This window comes from Arvicola amphibius, chromosome 5, assembly GCF_903992535.2.
Source record: "Arvicola amphibius chromosome 5, mArvAmp1.2, whole genome shotgun sequence".
Classification (NCBI taxonomy): Eukaryota; Metazoa; Chordata; class Mammalia; order Rodentia; family Cricetidae; genus Arvicola; species Arvicola amphibius.
This window is the reverse complement of record NC_052051.1, coordinates 63,929,919-63,945,339: the sequence shown is the minus strand read 5'-3', so window position 1 is coordinate 63,945,339 and position 15,421 is coordinate 63,929,919. Positions and strand designations below refer to the sequence as shown.

At 37.6% G+C, this 15,421-nt stretch overlaps 1 protein-coding gene across 1 annotated transcript; it reads right to left on the bottom strand.

The window, feature by feature from the left end:
- Positions 1-9,111: 9,111 nt before the first annotated feature.
- On the bottom strand, positions 9,112-10,068 carry LOC119815233 (olfactory receptor 4K13-like). Its single transcript, XM_038331398.1, has one exon. The coding sequence runs from the start codon at positions 10,063-10,065 to the stop codon at positions 9,112-9,114; it is 954 nt and encodes a 317-aa protein (XP_038187326.1). The 5' UTR covers positions 10,066-10,068.
- Positions 10,069-15,421: the final 5,353 nt, after the last annotated feature.

Here is a 15,421-nt window from a genome sequence, read left to right as displayed (position 1 = left end):
CTAGAGGGGTTCCCAGGTTTCCAGGGAGACGCCCCCAGTTAGTTCCTTGGGCAGCTGAGGAGAGGGAGCCTGAAAAGGCCAGTTCCTATAGCCATACTGATGAATTTCTTGCATATCACCATAGAACCTCCACCTGACGATAGATGAAGAAAATGACAGAGCCCCACATTGGAGCACCGGACTGAGCTCCCAAGGTCCTTATGAGGAGCAGAAGGAGAGAGAATATGAGAAAGAAAGTCAGGACCGTGAGGGAACCTCCAGCTGGCAACAGATGGGGAAGGTGACTGAGCCCCACATTGGAGCACTGGACTGAGCTCCCAAGGTCCTGATGAGGAGCAGAAGGAGCGAGAACATGAGGGAGAAAGTCAGGAACGAGAGGGGTGCGTTCACTCATGGAGACGGTGGGACAGAACTAAAGGGAGATCACCAACTCCAGTTGGAATGGGACTGATGGATCATGCGACCAAACCCGTCTCTCTGAATGTGGCCAACAGCGGGGGCTGACTGAGAAGCAAAGGACAATGGCTCTGGGCTCTGATTCTTCTGCATGGACGGGCTCTGTGGGAGCCTTCTCAGCTTGGTCGATCACCTTCCTGGACCTGGGGGGAGTTGGGAGGACCTTGGTCTTAGCATAGAGTGGGGAACCCTGATGGCTCCTTGGCCTTGAGAGGGAGGGAGGGGAGGTATGGGTGGAGGGGAGGGGAGGGAAGGGGGAGGAGGAGGGAAGGGAGGGGGTAGGAGGAGGAAAGGAGATGGAAATTTTTAAATATAAAAAAATAAACCATGAGGAAAAAAAAAGAATACATGAAAAAGATTATCCACCATGATCAAGTCAGCTTCATCAAAGAGATGCAGGGATGGTTCAACATATGAAAATCTGCCAATGTAATCCACCATAAACTGAAAGAAAAAAAAACACATGATCCTCTCTTTAGATGTTTCAAAAGCATCCAACAACTCCTTCATGATACTGGTCTTGAAGTGATCATGGATACAAGAAACATATCTAAACATATTAAAAACTATATACAACAAGCCAACAGCCAACATCAAATTAAATGGAGAGAAACTCAAAGCAATCCCACTAAAATCAAGAATAAGAGAAGGCAGTTAACTCTCTCTATATCTCTTCAACATAGTTCTTAAAGTTCTGGCTATATCAATAAGACAACAAAAGGAGATCAAGGGAATTCAAATTGGAAAAAAAGAAGTCAAACTTTTATTATTTGCAGATGATATGATAGGACCCCAAACATTCTACTAGGGAACACCTACAACTGAAAAATACCTTCAGTAATGTGGCAGGATACCAGATCAACTCAAAAAATATGTAGCCTTCCTATATACAAATGATAAAGAGGAGATAAGAAAGAAAGCAGGGACACATCATCCTTCAGAGTAGCCACAAATAACAAAATATCTTTGGGTTGCACTTACCAAAGAAGTGAAAGACCTGTTCAACAAGAACTTTAAGTCTTTAAAGAAAGAAATTGAATAAGATACCAGAAAATGAAAAGATCTCACATCTTCTTGGATTGGTAGGATCAACATAATAAAAATGGCAACCCTACCAAAAGCAATCTATAGCTTCAAGGCAATGGCCATCAAAATTCCAACAGAATTATTCACAGACCTCTAAAGAAAAATAATCAACTTTGTGTGAAAAACCAAATAACTCAAAACAGGCAAAACAATCCTGGAAACATCATTGTCACTGACATCAAGATCTATTATAGAGCTACAGTAATAAAAACAGCTTGGTAATAGCATAAAAACAGATAGGTTGACCACTGGAATCAAATAAAAAAAAACATATTTTTGGTTGTGAGCCTAGCCTTTAACGGCTGAGCAGGGTGGGGTGGGATGGGGGAGGGGGGATGGGGCAAGAAAAGTGTGAAGTGGAGGATGGGAAGAGCTTGGGGGAATAGGATGGTTGGGATATAGGAAGGGTGGATATGGGAACAAGGAATTATATATCTTACTTAAGGGAGCCATTCTAGGGTTGGCAGAGGCTTTACTCTAGAGGGGTTCCCAGGTGTCCAGGAAGACGCCCCCAGCTAGGTCCTTGGGCAGCTGAGGAGAGGGTGCCAGAAATGGCCAGATCCTATTGCCATACTCATGAATATCTTGCATATCACCATAGAACCTTCACCTGGCATTGGATGGAGAAAATGACAGAGCCCCACATAGGAGCACCGGACTGAGCTCCCAAGGTCCCGATGAGGAGCAAAAGGAGGGAGATCATGAGCAAGGAAGTCAGGACCGTGAGGAGTGTGTTTACCCATGGAGATGGTGGGACAGATCTAACGGGAGACCACCAAGTCCAGTTGGAATGGAACTGATGGAACAGGGGACCAAACCGGGCTCTCTGAATGTGGCTGACGGTGGAGGAGGACTGAGAAACCAAGGACAACGGCAATGAATGTGAACTCTACAGCATGGACGGGCTCACTGTGAGCCTTAACCTTAACCTGGCGATGGATGGAGATAGAGACAGAGCCCCACATTGGAGCACCGGACTGAGCTCCCAAAGTTCTGATGAGGAGCGGATGGAGAGAGATCATGAGAAAGTCAGAACCATGAGGGACGCGTTCACCCACTGAGACGGCAGGACAGAACTAATGGGAGACCACCAAGTCCACTTGGAATGGGACTGATGGAACATGCGACCAAATCGGACTCTCTGCGGGTGGCTGATGGTGGAGGCTGACCGAGGAGCCAAGGACAATGGCGATGGGCTTGGTCTCTACGACATGGACGGGCTCTGTGTGAGCCTTGTCAGTTCTGTTGCTCACCTTCCTGGACCTGGGGGGAGTTGGGAGGACCTTGGTCTCAACATAGTGTAGAGAACCCTGATGGCTGTTTGGCCTCAAGAGGGAGGGAGTGGGGGTGTGGGTGGAGGGGAGGGGAGGGAAGGGGGAGGAGGAGGGGAGATGGCAATTTTTAATAAAAAATAAATAAACTGGAAAAAAATTAATAAAAAAATTATATTATATGAAAAAAAACCATATTAACACAGACAAGAATGAATACCTGATTTTTGACAAAGAATCTAAAATTATACAATGGAAAAAAAGAACTTCAACAAATGATGCTTGTATAACTGAATGTCAATATGTATAAGAATGAAAACAGTTCCATATCCATCCCCATGCACAAAACTCAAGTTCAAATAGATTAAAGACCTCAATATAAATCTGACCAAATTGAAACTAATATAAGTGAATGATGGAGGAGTTTGGAGAGAAATAACTGCGCCCATTTTCCCAAATATTGTTTATAAATGTTCTTTTATATTTAAAGGGGGATATGATATAGATATGAATAATTTGCATTGGTATAGATTTTAAGGTCAATTTTCTTATATGTATATGTATTTCTGCTCTTGATTAAGGTATTGTGATTGTGTAGTTCATTTAAGAATGTAATATATAATTAGGAAATACAGGTTGTTAATGGATAATCATCGATAATAGTCAAGCTTGTAGTCATGTTAGATTTTCTAGATGTGCATAGATATATTTCATATAGGCATTTTTCATATCTTTCAAAGACTGCAGAATATGGCATTTAATGTTTTAATAACTTAGGGTTTTTCATGACAATGAGACATGTCTGCTTCTGGCAGCACCAATCTTCTTCAAGAGGAGGATGGGCATCAAAGAGGCTCCTTATGTAGTTTGATAGCCATTTGTGTAAGAAACTGCTCTTGCCTGGACTGTTACATAAACTGGACACAAAGAACCCACAGAAAGAGGACTGCTGAGCTTGCCTAAAGGTGAGATGATCTTTTGGGGTTACTGATTCATGAAAGAGTCTGCAAGACATTCTGAAGGACACAGCAGAAAGTGACTGAACTGCCTTTGGAATTTCCTTCTTCATGGAAGTGTCTGCTGGACACTATGGGCCTGAAGGCCAAAGATGGATGCCCCAACAGTACAGAGGAACTTTGGGTGACTGTCCAGACAGCGAGTTGTCTCTGTCATTTCTAGAGTTTGAAAGTTGCATATTTCTTGTTTACTTAGGTAGTATTATATCCTTCTGGAGTCTTTGATGGAGTTGAAGAATGGTTCAATAGCTATTTTCCTTAGTTATGATAAAAGATAAAATATATTTAAATATTGTAACTATAATTCTTGCTTGATAACTGTTTTGTTACATGTAAGTTTACTATGTTAAAGTTAAAGTCTTTCTTTTTTGTTTAAACAGAAAAAGGGGAAATGATGGAGGAGTGTCTATATGTTACTTTCATTATTAATAAAGAAACTGCCTTGGCCCTTTAAGAGACAGAAAATTAGGTAGGCGGAGTAAACAGAACAGAATTCTGGGAAAGAGAAGGCAGGCGCTTCAGGCAGTCACCATATGCAGGAGCCATGCCTTTCCTCTCCGAGATGGATGCAGGTTAAGATCTCTCCTGGTAAGCGATCCACCTCATGGTGCTACACGGATTACTAAATATGGGTTAATCAAGATGTGAGTAAGAGGCTGAAATTAATGGGCCAGACAGTATTTAAAAAAATACAGTTTCTGTGTAATTATTTTGGGTAAAGCTAGCCGGGTGGCAGGATGCAGCCCTGCTGTTCATTCTACAAGTAGGAAGTAGCCTTCAATGCATGGCACAGGAGACTACTTCTTAAATATAACACAAGTAACACAGACACTGAGAGCAACAATAAATATATGGGACATCGTGAAAATGAGAAGCTTCTGTAGAGCAAAGAACACAGTCAATAAGACAAAAAGGCAGCCTAATGAATTGGGAAAGACCTTCACCAACCACATATCACAAGGACTAATCTCCAAAATATATAAAGAACTCAAAAAATTAGACATCAAAATTCTAAGTAATCCAATTTAAAAATGGGGTAGAGAACTAAACAGAGAACTGTCACCAGAAGAATCACAAATGGCCAAAAGATACTTAAGGTAATGCTCAACATCCTTAGCCATCAGTGATATGCACATCAAATGATAGCTAATGCTGGAGAGGATGTGGGAACACTCCTCCATTGTTAATTGAAAGGTAAACTTGTACAACCACTCTGGAAATCAGTATGATGGTTTCTCAGAATATTGTGAATCAGCTTACTTCAGGACCTGGCAATACCACTCTTTGGAAGAAAGCCAAACGATGCTCAGTCAAACTACTAGGACATTTGTTCAACTATATTCAGAGAAGCATTATATGTAATAGCCAGAAACTGGAAAAAAAACCTAGATGTCCCTCAGTCAAAGAATGGATGCAGAAATGTGGCTCATTTACACATTAGAGTATTACTCAGTGATAAAAAAAACAAACAATGACATCTTGAAATTTGCATGCCAATGGTTGGAACTGGAAAAAACACCCTGAGTGAAGTAAACTAGACATGGAAATATGAACATGGTATGTACTCACTCATAAGTAGTTATACAGGAAATTGAGACTGTAGTTTATGATTCTAGAGAAGTTAAGTAACAAGGTTATCCCTAAATAAAACACACATAGATCCACCTGGAAAGGAGGAATAGACAAGACCACTTGACAAAATTGGAATTGTAGAGGTGATGAGAGAAGGGAGGGTGGAAGAGACAAAGAAGGGGAGAAGGAAAAAGGGAGAAGAACTTAAGGGAATAGGATAGTCAAGATGGAGAAAGGACAGAGATGAGAGGAAAGAAAGAGATAATTTTATTGAGGGAGCCAATATCAGGCTAGCTAGAAATATGGCACTAGAGAAATTCCCAGGAATCCTCAAGGATAACGCAAACTATGACCCTAAGCAATAGAGGAGACAGTGCCTGAACTGGCCTTGCCCTGTTGTCAGAGTGATGAATCTCTTAAATATAACCATGGAACCTTCTTCTAGCAACTGATGGAAACAGAGGAAGAGACTGCAGTGGAGCACTGGGCTGTGCTCCCAAAGTGCAGCTGAAGAGTGGGAGGAAGTATGAATATGTGCAAAAGGGTCACGACCATGAAGGAGTGTAACATTGGTGCCTGCTTGTTGGGGTTTCTGTCCTGCCCAGTTCCCACAGCTGGCAAGTCACAACGAAAATCACACAGAGGTCTCCATAAATTAGAAACTGATTGGCCCATTAGCTCAGGCTTCGTATTAGCTCTTATAACTTATATTAACCCATTATTCTTATGTATGTTTGCCAAATGACCGGACTAGGGAGGAAGCTTCCTTCTTCTCAGAATACTCCTGTTCTCATTGCCCCACCTCTATTTCCTGTCTGGTTGTCCTGACTATACTTCCTGCCTGACTACTGCCCAATCAGCATTTATTAAGAACATAATTGATAAAATACAGAATTGTCCCACACCAAAGGAGACAGTCACAAAAACAGTTTACCTGAGCTAATAGAAGCTCACCAACTCCAGCTGGACAGGGAAGGAACTAGCATAGAACTAAGTAGTCCCTCTGAATGTCCATGACAGAAGTATGGCTGGGGAAGACTGCAGGGCCACTGGCAGTGGTACCAGGATTTATCCCTACTTCTTGTACTGGATTGTGGGGAACCTATGATCTTTGGATGGATACCTTGCTCAGCCTAGATAGAGTAGGGTGGGCCTTGTACCTTCCCCAAAGCAATGTGCTTTACCCTGTCTGAGAAGTGGATGGGGGTCAGGTATGGGGATAGGTGGAGGGATTGGGAGGAGTGGAAGTATGGGAACTGGGATTGTTATGTAAAATGAAAAATGGTAGTTTGTTTTCTTTTTAAAAAAGAAAAGAAATTATAAAAAATAATAAAAAATTATCACATCATTTGTATTTTTTTGCTCTTCAGAACAGTCTGCATGGTTTCTCTATATATATTTCTTCATGGTGTAATCAGAGTTGAACTGGGATATGGTGTATCCACTCATAAGTGTAGGAGAAGATGAACCAGATTCTACAAATCGATGAGTTTCTGCCACAGCCCATATGAACCCCAGTATTCCCAGAGATTAAAACTGCACACCCATACTCATCACTGTCGACATCAGTGATGCTGGGGACAAGGTGAAAATCCTCAGGGGCCAACAACTCCAAGCAGTGTCTGGGTAAGAACTCCCAATCTACAATGCCAGGGATGGTCCTGAAGACCTGAGGGGTATTAAAGGTCAATACTAAAGGTAAATCCCATAGGTATTCCTATTCAGGCCACTCAAGTTACTCACACCATTTCTCCAATATTCAAAATTTATCTCAGGATGCTTATCCAACTTCCACCCCCACTCTAGAAGAGATCCTTTGCCTAGACTAGCCTATCTTGCTGTTCGATTTGCAACCAGAACAAAAAGACATGAAGATGAAAGGTGGAGAAATTTCTTTAGAATATTATAGACTGATTGCCCACACTCTACTGTCTCCCATATTCTAAGATACATGATTTTTCCCACATTTGAATAGGCAGAATTTCCTCTTCACTTTTGTCCTGTGGGCAGCACATCAATGCCTCTAACTCCACAGGCTCACATCCAGATATTTTGGCTACCATCTGTAAAGGGACCAGACAAGAGCTGTCTCATTTTTCAAGGCAGGTACAAGATTCCCCAATCCTAACTAAATGCTATTCATATTCCATTGTATGCTATGTGTAGACTAGAGTAGGTATAATATTTATACTACATATATATTGCTCAAGGGTGATAGAAAGAACATCCTACTGCTGTGCTATTTTACTTTTTTTAAAATAATGTTATAGGTGTTTATGCATATTATATGTTTGTGTTCATATGTGAGTAAGAGCATATGACTACCACAATTTGTATGTAAAGAGCAGAGGACGATTTTGAGTGTCAAACCTGCATGAGACCATGTCACTTGGTTTGCTTCAGCTTGTACTAGGATGCTCCACCTGGTACACTATAGTAAGGAGGCCTTTATTTGTTTCCCGGCAGCACAGACTCCCAAAATAAACACACAGAAACTGTATTAATTAAATCACTGCTTGGCCTCTTAGTTCTAACTTCTTATTAGCTAGCTTTTACATCATATATATATATATATATGATGTATATATGTATATATATATACATATGTATATGTATATGTATATATATATATAGAGAGAGAGAGAGAGAGAGAGCCAATTCTTCAAAATAAACGCATACTCCACACATTTGTTTCTGTCTCTGAGATACCCTAACATGATTCTCCTATTTTATTAGTTTATTTTCTATTTCATTGATTTTTCAGTTTACCTACCAGAATTTTTTCCTTTGGCTTATTTGAATTTTCATTACTTCTAGCTCATTTTTACCTTTTTAATTAAAGTATAATTAACGAAATAAAATAAGATTAAGAACAATTTTATACATGTGTTCTCTATGAAGAGTCTCCATAATAAAGACAATGAACATCTCTGTAATTATTTTTAATGTTATCAGTCAGTGAAGAACACTTTGATCCTCCCCTGTATGCAATTTTGGAATATATAATATTGTTAACTATTCTGAGATAGGCTATCTTTAAGTGGTACATTCATAACAAACTCTGCCAGCCCCCAGTCTAGATGCCAGGAATATCAAGAGAACTGGCTATTGGTCTTCTTCAGTATTATCCCAAGTAACACTAACCTAAGAGTCCTGCCCCCACACAACACATAGTAAGAGACCTGCATATGTCATTTCATAATATCCTGACCCAGGACCATCATTGCTAAGCCATGATGTATTAATGTACTTTATGCCCCTGATTAAAATTAAAACATAAAATATAACCATTGTTATTTTGTGAAGAAATGACTTTTCTTTATTATCTTATAATTTATCCTATCCACTAGATTAGTTTTTTTCTAGATAAATTTGATAAAGCAAAAGTCATTTGTCAAAAGAATGAACAATTTAAGACATGTGGTGCTGTACAGAGATATACTCAGACAAAATTTAATAAGATGTTATACACAAATATAAACACATGAGTTTGCTCAATAAATGTTAAGATTTATTAAAGGAGTAGAAGTGCAGTTTAATGGCATTCCTGTATACAAAGAGCATCCATTTTTTTATTTAAGATGAGTAACTCATAATATTTTCATGATTGGTCAGCAACATGCTATATTTTCTTTATCTTGGTACAAAATTTCACTTCCTGGTTTAAAATCCATTTCATACAGCTAGTCACATTATTTGAAGTAATTACTTTATAATTTCAGGGTTTGGGGATTTCCTTTGGGACCTAGGTGGTTGCGAATGAACCTTTTCATAGCATTTTTCATCTCTTTATTTCTCAGTGTATAAATAGCTGGGTTTAGGAGAGGTGTAAAAACAGAGTAAAATACAGCAAGAAACTTATCCAACCAAATGATATTGAGTGGCCACACATAGATGAAAAGACAGGGCACAAAGAAGATCATCACCACTGTGATATGGGCACTGCATGTGGACAGAGCTTTAGATGCACCAGCTTTGGAGCTCTGGTGAACAGTGATAATGATATATGTGTAGGAAATGAGCAAGAGAATGAAGCAGGCTATAGCTACAACCCCACAGTCAGCATTCATTAGAATATCCAAATCATGGGAATCCACACAAGCTAGCTTGATCAGCAATGGCATGTCACAGAAAAAGCTATCTATTTCGTTGGGGCCACAAAAAGGCAACTCCACAATCACTACCAGGTGACTCATGGCATGAATAAAACCAGTAGTCCACGAAACCAACACCAGTCCAGAACATCTTCTCAGGTTCATAATAGTAAAGTAATGGAGTGGTTTGCAGATGGCCACATAGCGGTCATAAGCCATTGCCACTAAAAGCACCATCTCTCCACCAGCAATGCAATGAGCGAAGAAGACCTGTGACATGCAGCCTGCAAAGGAAATGGTCTTGTTTTCTCTGAGAAAGTCTGATATCATCTTAGGAGTGGTGACTGAGGAAAGCCACATATCAACAAAGGACAGGTTGGCCAACAAGAAGTACATGGGAGAATGGAGATGGCGGTCAGTGGTGATTAAGACCATGATGACAATATTTCCAGACACAATAAAAAGATAAAGTACTAAAAGCATTATGAAGAGTAAAGCCTGAACACTCTGTGAGTGGGCAAGTCCCCAAAGTATAAATTCTGATACCACAGACAGATTGCCTCTTTGCATTTTACCCAGTGTGTCATAAGAAATGGCCTGCAATGAAAGAAAGATTATGAATTAGTCATATGAAGAAGTCTACTTCCTTTGACATGCACTTTGAATCTTACTTGAATAGATATGTATAAATGTAAAGAGAAATTAACCAAATATAATGACACTGCAGCCTAAAGTGAGCTAATGACCTAATGTGCAGAGAGTGACATCTCACAGAGAGACACATAGGATGTGACTCTTACACACCTGCACTCTCATGAAATTCCTGTAGAAGAAAGCAGTGATAAAACAGAACAGATATGTAAAATCTAAAAACAAACAAACAAACATGTTGTGTGTTTGTGTGTGTGTTTTAATGTCTAAGTTTATCACTAGCCATCAGACATTCCACAATGAAAATAAGAATTAAATTTGGCTCCCTTAATTAAGATATATAATTCCTTGTTCCCATAGTCAGAGCTTGGGGGAATAGGATGGTTGGGATATAGGAAGGGTGGATATGGGAACAAGACTACCTCAGTAAAGGTGAATACAGAACAGAATGCCATATAAGAAATACATAGGTATCAGATTAAAATGTACAAACCACGTTAACACTTATTCATTAAAGATGTATAATACAGAATTTATTTACTCAAATAAACTGATTAACAAAGTACCACTGTAAATACGTATAGGCATATATTGACAAAAGAACCTACCAAAGCATATTCATACCTATCTCTAAAAATCACTGTGAGTACAGTGTTAGTGGTAGAAAATAATGATTTTAAATTACCAAAACTAATCTTGAGAACCGTTAGATTTTGAAAAATATCTAAAAAATATGATGATTGTACAGCATAGAATTTGTGTTCCTTGATTTTTTAAATTATTTCACATATCAAGAAATTTGAGGCCAATCTGAACTTTTGGTGGTTTCATGTAGTTTTTTTATTTTTTAAGATTCTAATGTAATTACAATATTTCTACCCTAATTTCTTCTCTCAAAATTCTCTCATATACTGTTCCTTGTTGTCTGTCAAATCCATGATGAGAACAAGGCCCTCAAAATCAACTAAACAAATCTTGTATGAACTAAGAGTGACTAAACCAACAAGCATGTGGCCTACATGGGTCTATGAGATGTTTTCTGCATATACTATAGCTTTCAGTTTAGTACTTTGAAGAAACTCCTGAATGTATAAATCAGTGGGTCTCTGATTCCTGTGCCTTCTCTTTTTGAATTTTCTGTCGGTTTGTGTTGTCCAACATTGATACAATGGATTTTGTTTTATATTGCTGTATTTTATTTCATGATGTCTTGCTGTTATCTCTTAGAAGCCTGTTTTTTTTCTAGTGGGAGACATCAAGCAAATAGATCCAGATGAGAGAAGGGGTGCAGAGGAACTGTGAAGAGTCGAGGGTGGGGAAACTGTATTCAGACTATATCATATGAGAAGAGAATCTACGTTTAATAAAAGGGAGATAGAAAAAAATCATTTCCTCTGCCTTCATTGTTTATATATACACACTATTCTGTCTGTGTAATGTTACTTGCAAATATATTTTCAGAGATGACCATTGGTGTTGGATAGCAAATTGATGTGCTCTTCCCTGGATTATCCTTCTCCCACTCCCAGAATTCTTTATTAGGCTGTGGTTCTTTGCATAGGATTAAGGACTCCATGCTTTCTCCATCCACTGTAGCATGTCTATTGCCACTGAATGTCTTGAACTCAGTTTTGAAAATCATGATAGAACTGTGCCACTCATAAAATATTTGACTAAGAGAGAGCATGTATTTGCTTCAGACTTTCCTTTCTGAGCTTGGCTGCAAAGTAGAACCAAGTTTCAATTGAGTAAGACCTCTTAAATTTTCTCTTCCAAGGACAACGGCAATGAACATGAACTCTACAGCATGGACGGGCCTACTGTGAGCCTTGTCAGTTTGGTTGCTCACCTTCCTGGACTTAGGGGGAGCTGGGAGGACCTTGGACTTAACATAGTGAAGGGAACCCTGATGGCTCTTTGTCTTGGAGAGGGGTGGAGTGGGGGTATGGGTGGAAGGGAGGGGAGGGAAGGGGGAGGAGATGGAAATCTTTAATAAAAAAAATGAGAAAAAAATTTCTCTTCTAGAATTATGGATATATCAGACCTGTGTAATATAAAGTATCTTACAGTTACTTTCTGATACACAGGAAGAACCATGCTTTAAAAGACCTGCTTTAATGATGCTGCTCTGACCCTTTGGTTTCCACATGATAATTGAGAAACTAGGAAAAATGGTACAAGATATTACAGAAGCTTAAAAAATGCTACACAAGCAATTTAGTAATGCATTATGAACATAGAGAATAAAATATAAAAGCAGGAATTATTAAGTCTTTCTAGTGTTCAGAATAGAATATGTTTCCTAAAATCATATTTCCTAGTGTATTTTGAAACAATATTGCTTATAAAGTTACCGCCAATGATTTTAATGTTCATCTGAACTCTTTGTTTAAGATATGCATGTTTACACAAACATGTTTGTACATATATTTATATCTGAAAATGTTTATTTATTTGTACATACATGCCTTTTATATTCACACCTATTTACAGATACACATATAAGTGTATGTTTATATAGAGAGATATTGAAAATAACCTTTTTAAAAATAATTGTTACTTACACTTTTTCTAAGTTGTCATATACTTATTCTGTATCTACGAAACATGAAAATTAAAAGGCAAATTCAACATGAAAATTGATTTTAGGAACATAACCACTTCACCCTTCTCATCTTCTGCCCAGGATCTATAGCTATTTTCAAAGACCTCATGAAATAAACTAATCTATTGGAGCATCTCTGTCATTCTAGCATCTCACATAGTAGCAGTTCTCCTAGAAAATCTAATGTTGGCCTATATATAATAAACATAAAAAATTAATGAAAAGAAACAATGTGAATAATCTTTCTTTGAGTCTAGAAGTAAACTGATAATTTTCTTTCATTTTTCAAGGTTTCTGTATTGACTGACATTCTATTAAAGTGCTAAACCTTGTAATATTCTCAGTGTTCATATTTCTATGAATATTTTTAATTGTAGTCATAATTACACAATGTAAGAGATACCATGTGATAGACACTGAAGACTGAAATGTGTTTTTTTCTAGTTTTTAACAGATTGCTTTGCTAGCAGATTGATTGTTTCCATAGTGTTCTTAATTTTGGTTTGGTGCTTGGTTGTATGTATATTTTACTTTTTAATATGCTTTTAATTGAAATAGAATTTTATCATTTTACCCCTCCCTTTTTCTTCCTCAAACCACTATCAAATACCCTTAAGATGTTAGCTTCTTTTCCCTTGCTTCTTATTGCCACATATCTGGGCAAAATGTATGTATGTATGTAGTATGTATGTATGTATTACGTGTGTATGTATGTGTATTCACAAATGCACATGAATTCAATTTGCTGAAAATATTTTTGTTGTTTCATTTGGTGTCAGTACTGACCAATCTACATTTAACAACAAAATAGGAGGCTCATCCCTTGGAAAGACTAAACTTTATTCTAGTACTCAATAGTTGGGGTTATTTCCATAATAATCACTTAACTTTCTTCATTTTTGCTACTCTTAATTACCTGAATGTTATCTTATTTAATATGCATTCTTTGATTAAAATATTTTATCTGGTTAAGTTAAATGGAATATGTGTGCAATTATAGCAGGATACTTCTCTTATGGGTTATCAGATAAAGAATGATGATTTCCTGATGTGGACATGAGCATACATGGAAAAGGAAATTTGAAGAAAACAAAACATAGTAACTGGACTCTAACGACAGCAGAGGTAAAAGAAGATATTCAAAACAAGATTGGTATTGGTAAAAAGAGATAGCTGGAAATATTTAAAGGACAACTTACAGAAGTGAAGCACAGTGGTGACTTTTCAAACTCACAACTTTCCTTTGGCTAATATTTTCTGCCAGACTGATATGTGCTTATGAAGTTATTCTTGTTGTGCAAGCACAACATACCCATCAGCTCAACCATATTCACTTCCTGAATTTGCCCCATGGGTAAAATTCACCTATGTGTGTTCTGACAAAAATGAGGGCCCTGGAAATAATTATCATAGAAATTCCTTAGGGATTTCTCTGTTAAGAGTGATATTGAGTATTGCATTTTTTGTGGAAATAGAATGAGAGACAGGTAAAGCCTCTTGTATGTCATGCCAACATTGGTAATGCTAAACAATTTTTCAAAATTATTTGCTTCAATGATAAAGACTAAAGAGAAACTTTCTGTTGTCTCATCTCTTACTGAATGTATGTAATCAAAGTTTAATTTTTAGTAATTATGAGACCATCTGCTGTAAAATGTTAGATGCAACCAGAAAAATGAAACAAAAAAAATATAAACATACGTCCCTAATGCTTGGCAAATCTGTGTAAAATAATAGCCTTGTGACTGATGAAGTTTAATGTGTTCTGTAACTGAATGTGATGTTAGTGAGTATGAGTTGGATGTAGTGACTATTACCTCTATGGAATACAGACATTTTTTATAGACTTTAGAAAATTAGGGAGACTACCACTCTGTACAATTTCACTTGAGATGGAGTTACAATAAATTCAGCTGATCACAAAGTAAAATTGCTATGTTTTTTTAGAATCAGATAATTAAAATTGTAATTATCAGTGATTACAGTACAAACTTCCATGATATTTTGGTTGTATAAATATACATACATGTGTGGAATTTAATTATATCAGAAACTTTTTGAAGACAAGACAACACAGAATATTAATAGATAATTCATGGTGTTTATGTAAATCCAATGAATAAAATATTGGTTTATGTAAAGCTATAAACATGTAAATTGATGAGAAAATATTCTTTTGTACTTTAAGATAGAAAATTATGAAAAGCAATACCATTAAAACTGACATATGTTCTTTCCAACTGGCTTTGCAATTCACAATGTATATTGTCATCTTATGCATTGACTGTAGTGTTTTAAAACATGAATTAATTTTGTATATCCCTGTTTTATAATAGCACAGTTTTGTTGCTCTGGTAGTCTTCCTATAAGAATTTCATAGAATTTCATGATTTACCTGATGATTTTCTGGATTTCCTAATTGTCTGCTGCTGTGTCCTCCTTTTCATTTCTGATTGTATTAATTTGTATATTCTCTCTCTCTCTCTCTCTCTCTCTCTCTCTCTCTCTCTCTCTCTCTCTCTCTGACTCTCTCTCTCTTGCTCTCTCTGATTCTCTCTCTCTTGCTCTCCCTCTCTTGCTCTCTCTCTCTCTCTTAGCTAGTTTAGAAGAGGGTTTGTCTATCTTGTTGATTTCTCAAAGTACCAACTCTTTATATATTCTTTGTATTGT

Bases quoted from the DNA above. Each gene is read 5' to 3' on its own strand.
- LOC119815233 (XM_038331398.1), bottom strand. From the start codon at position 10,065: ATGCAAAGAGGCAATCTGTCTGTGGTATCAGAATTTATACTTTGGGGA.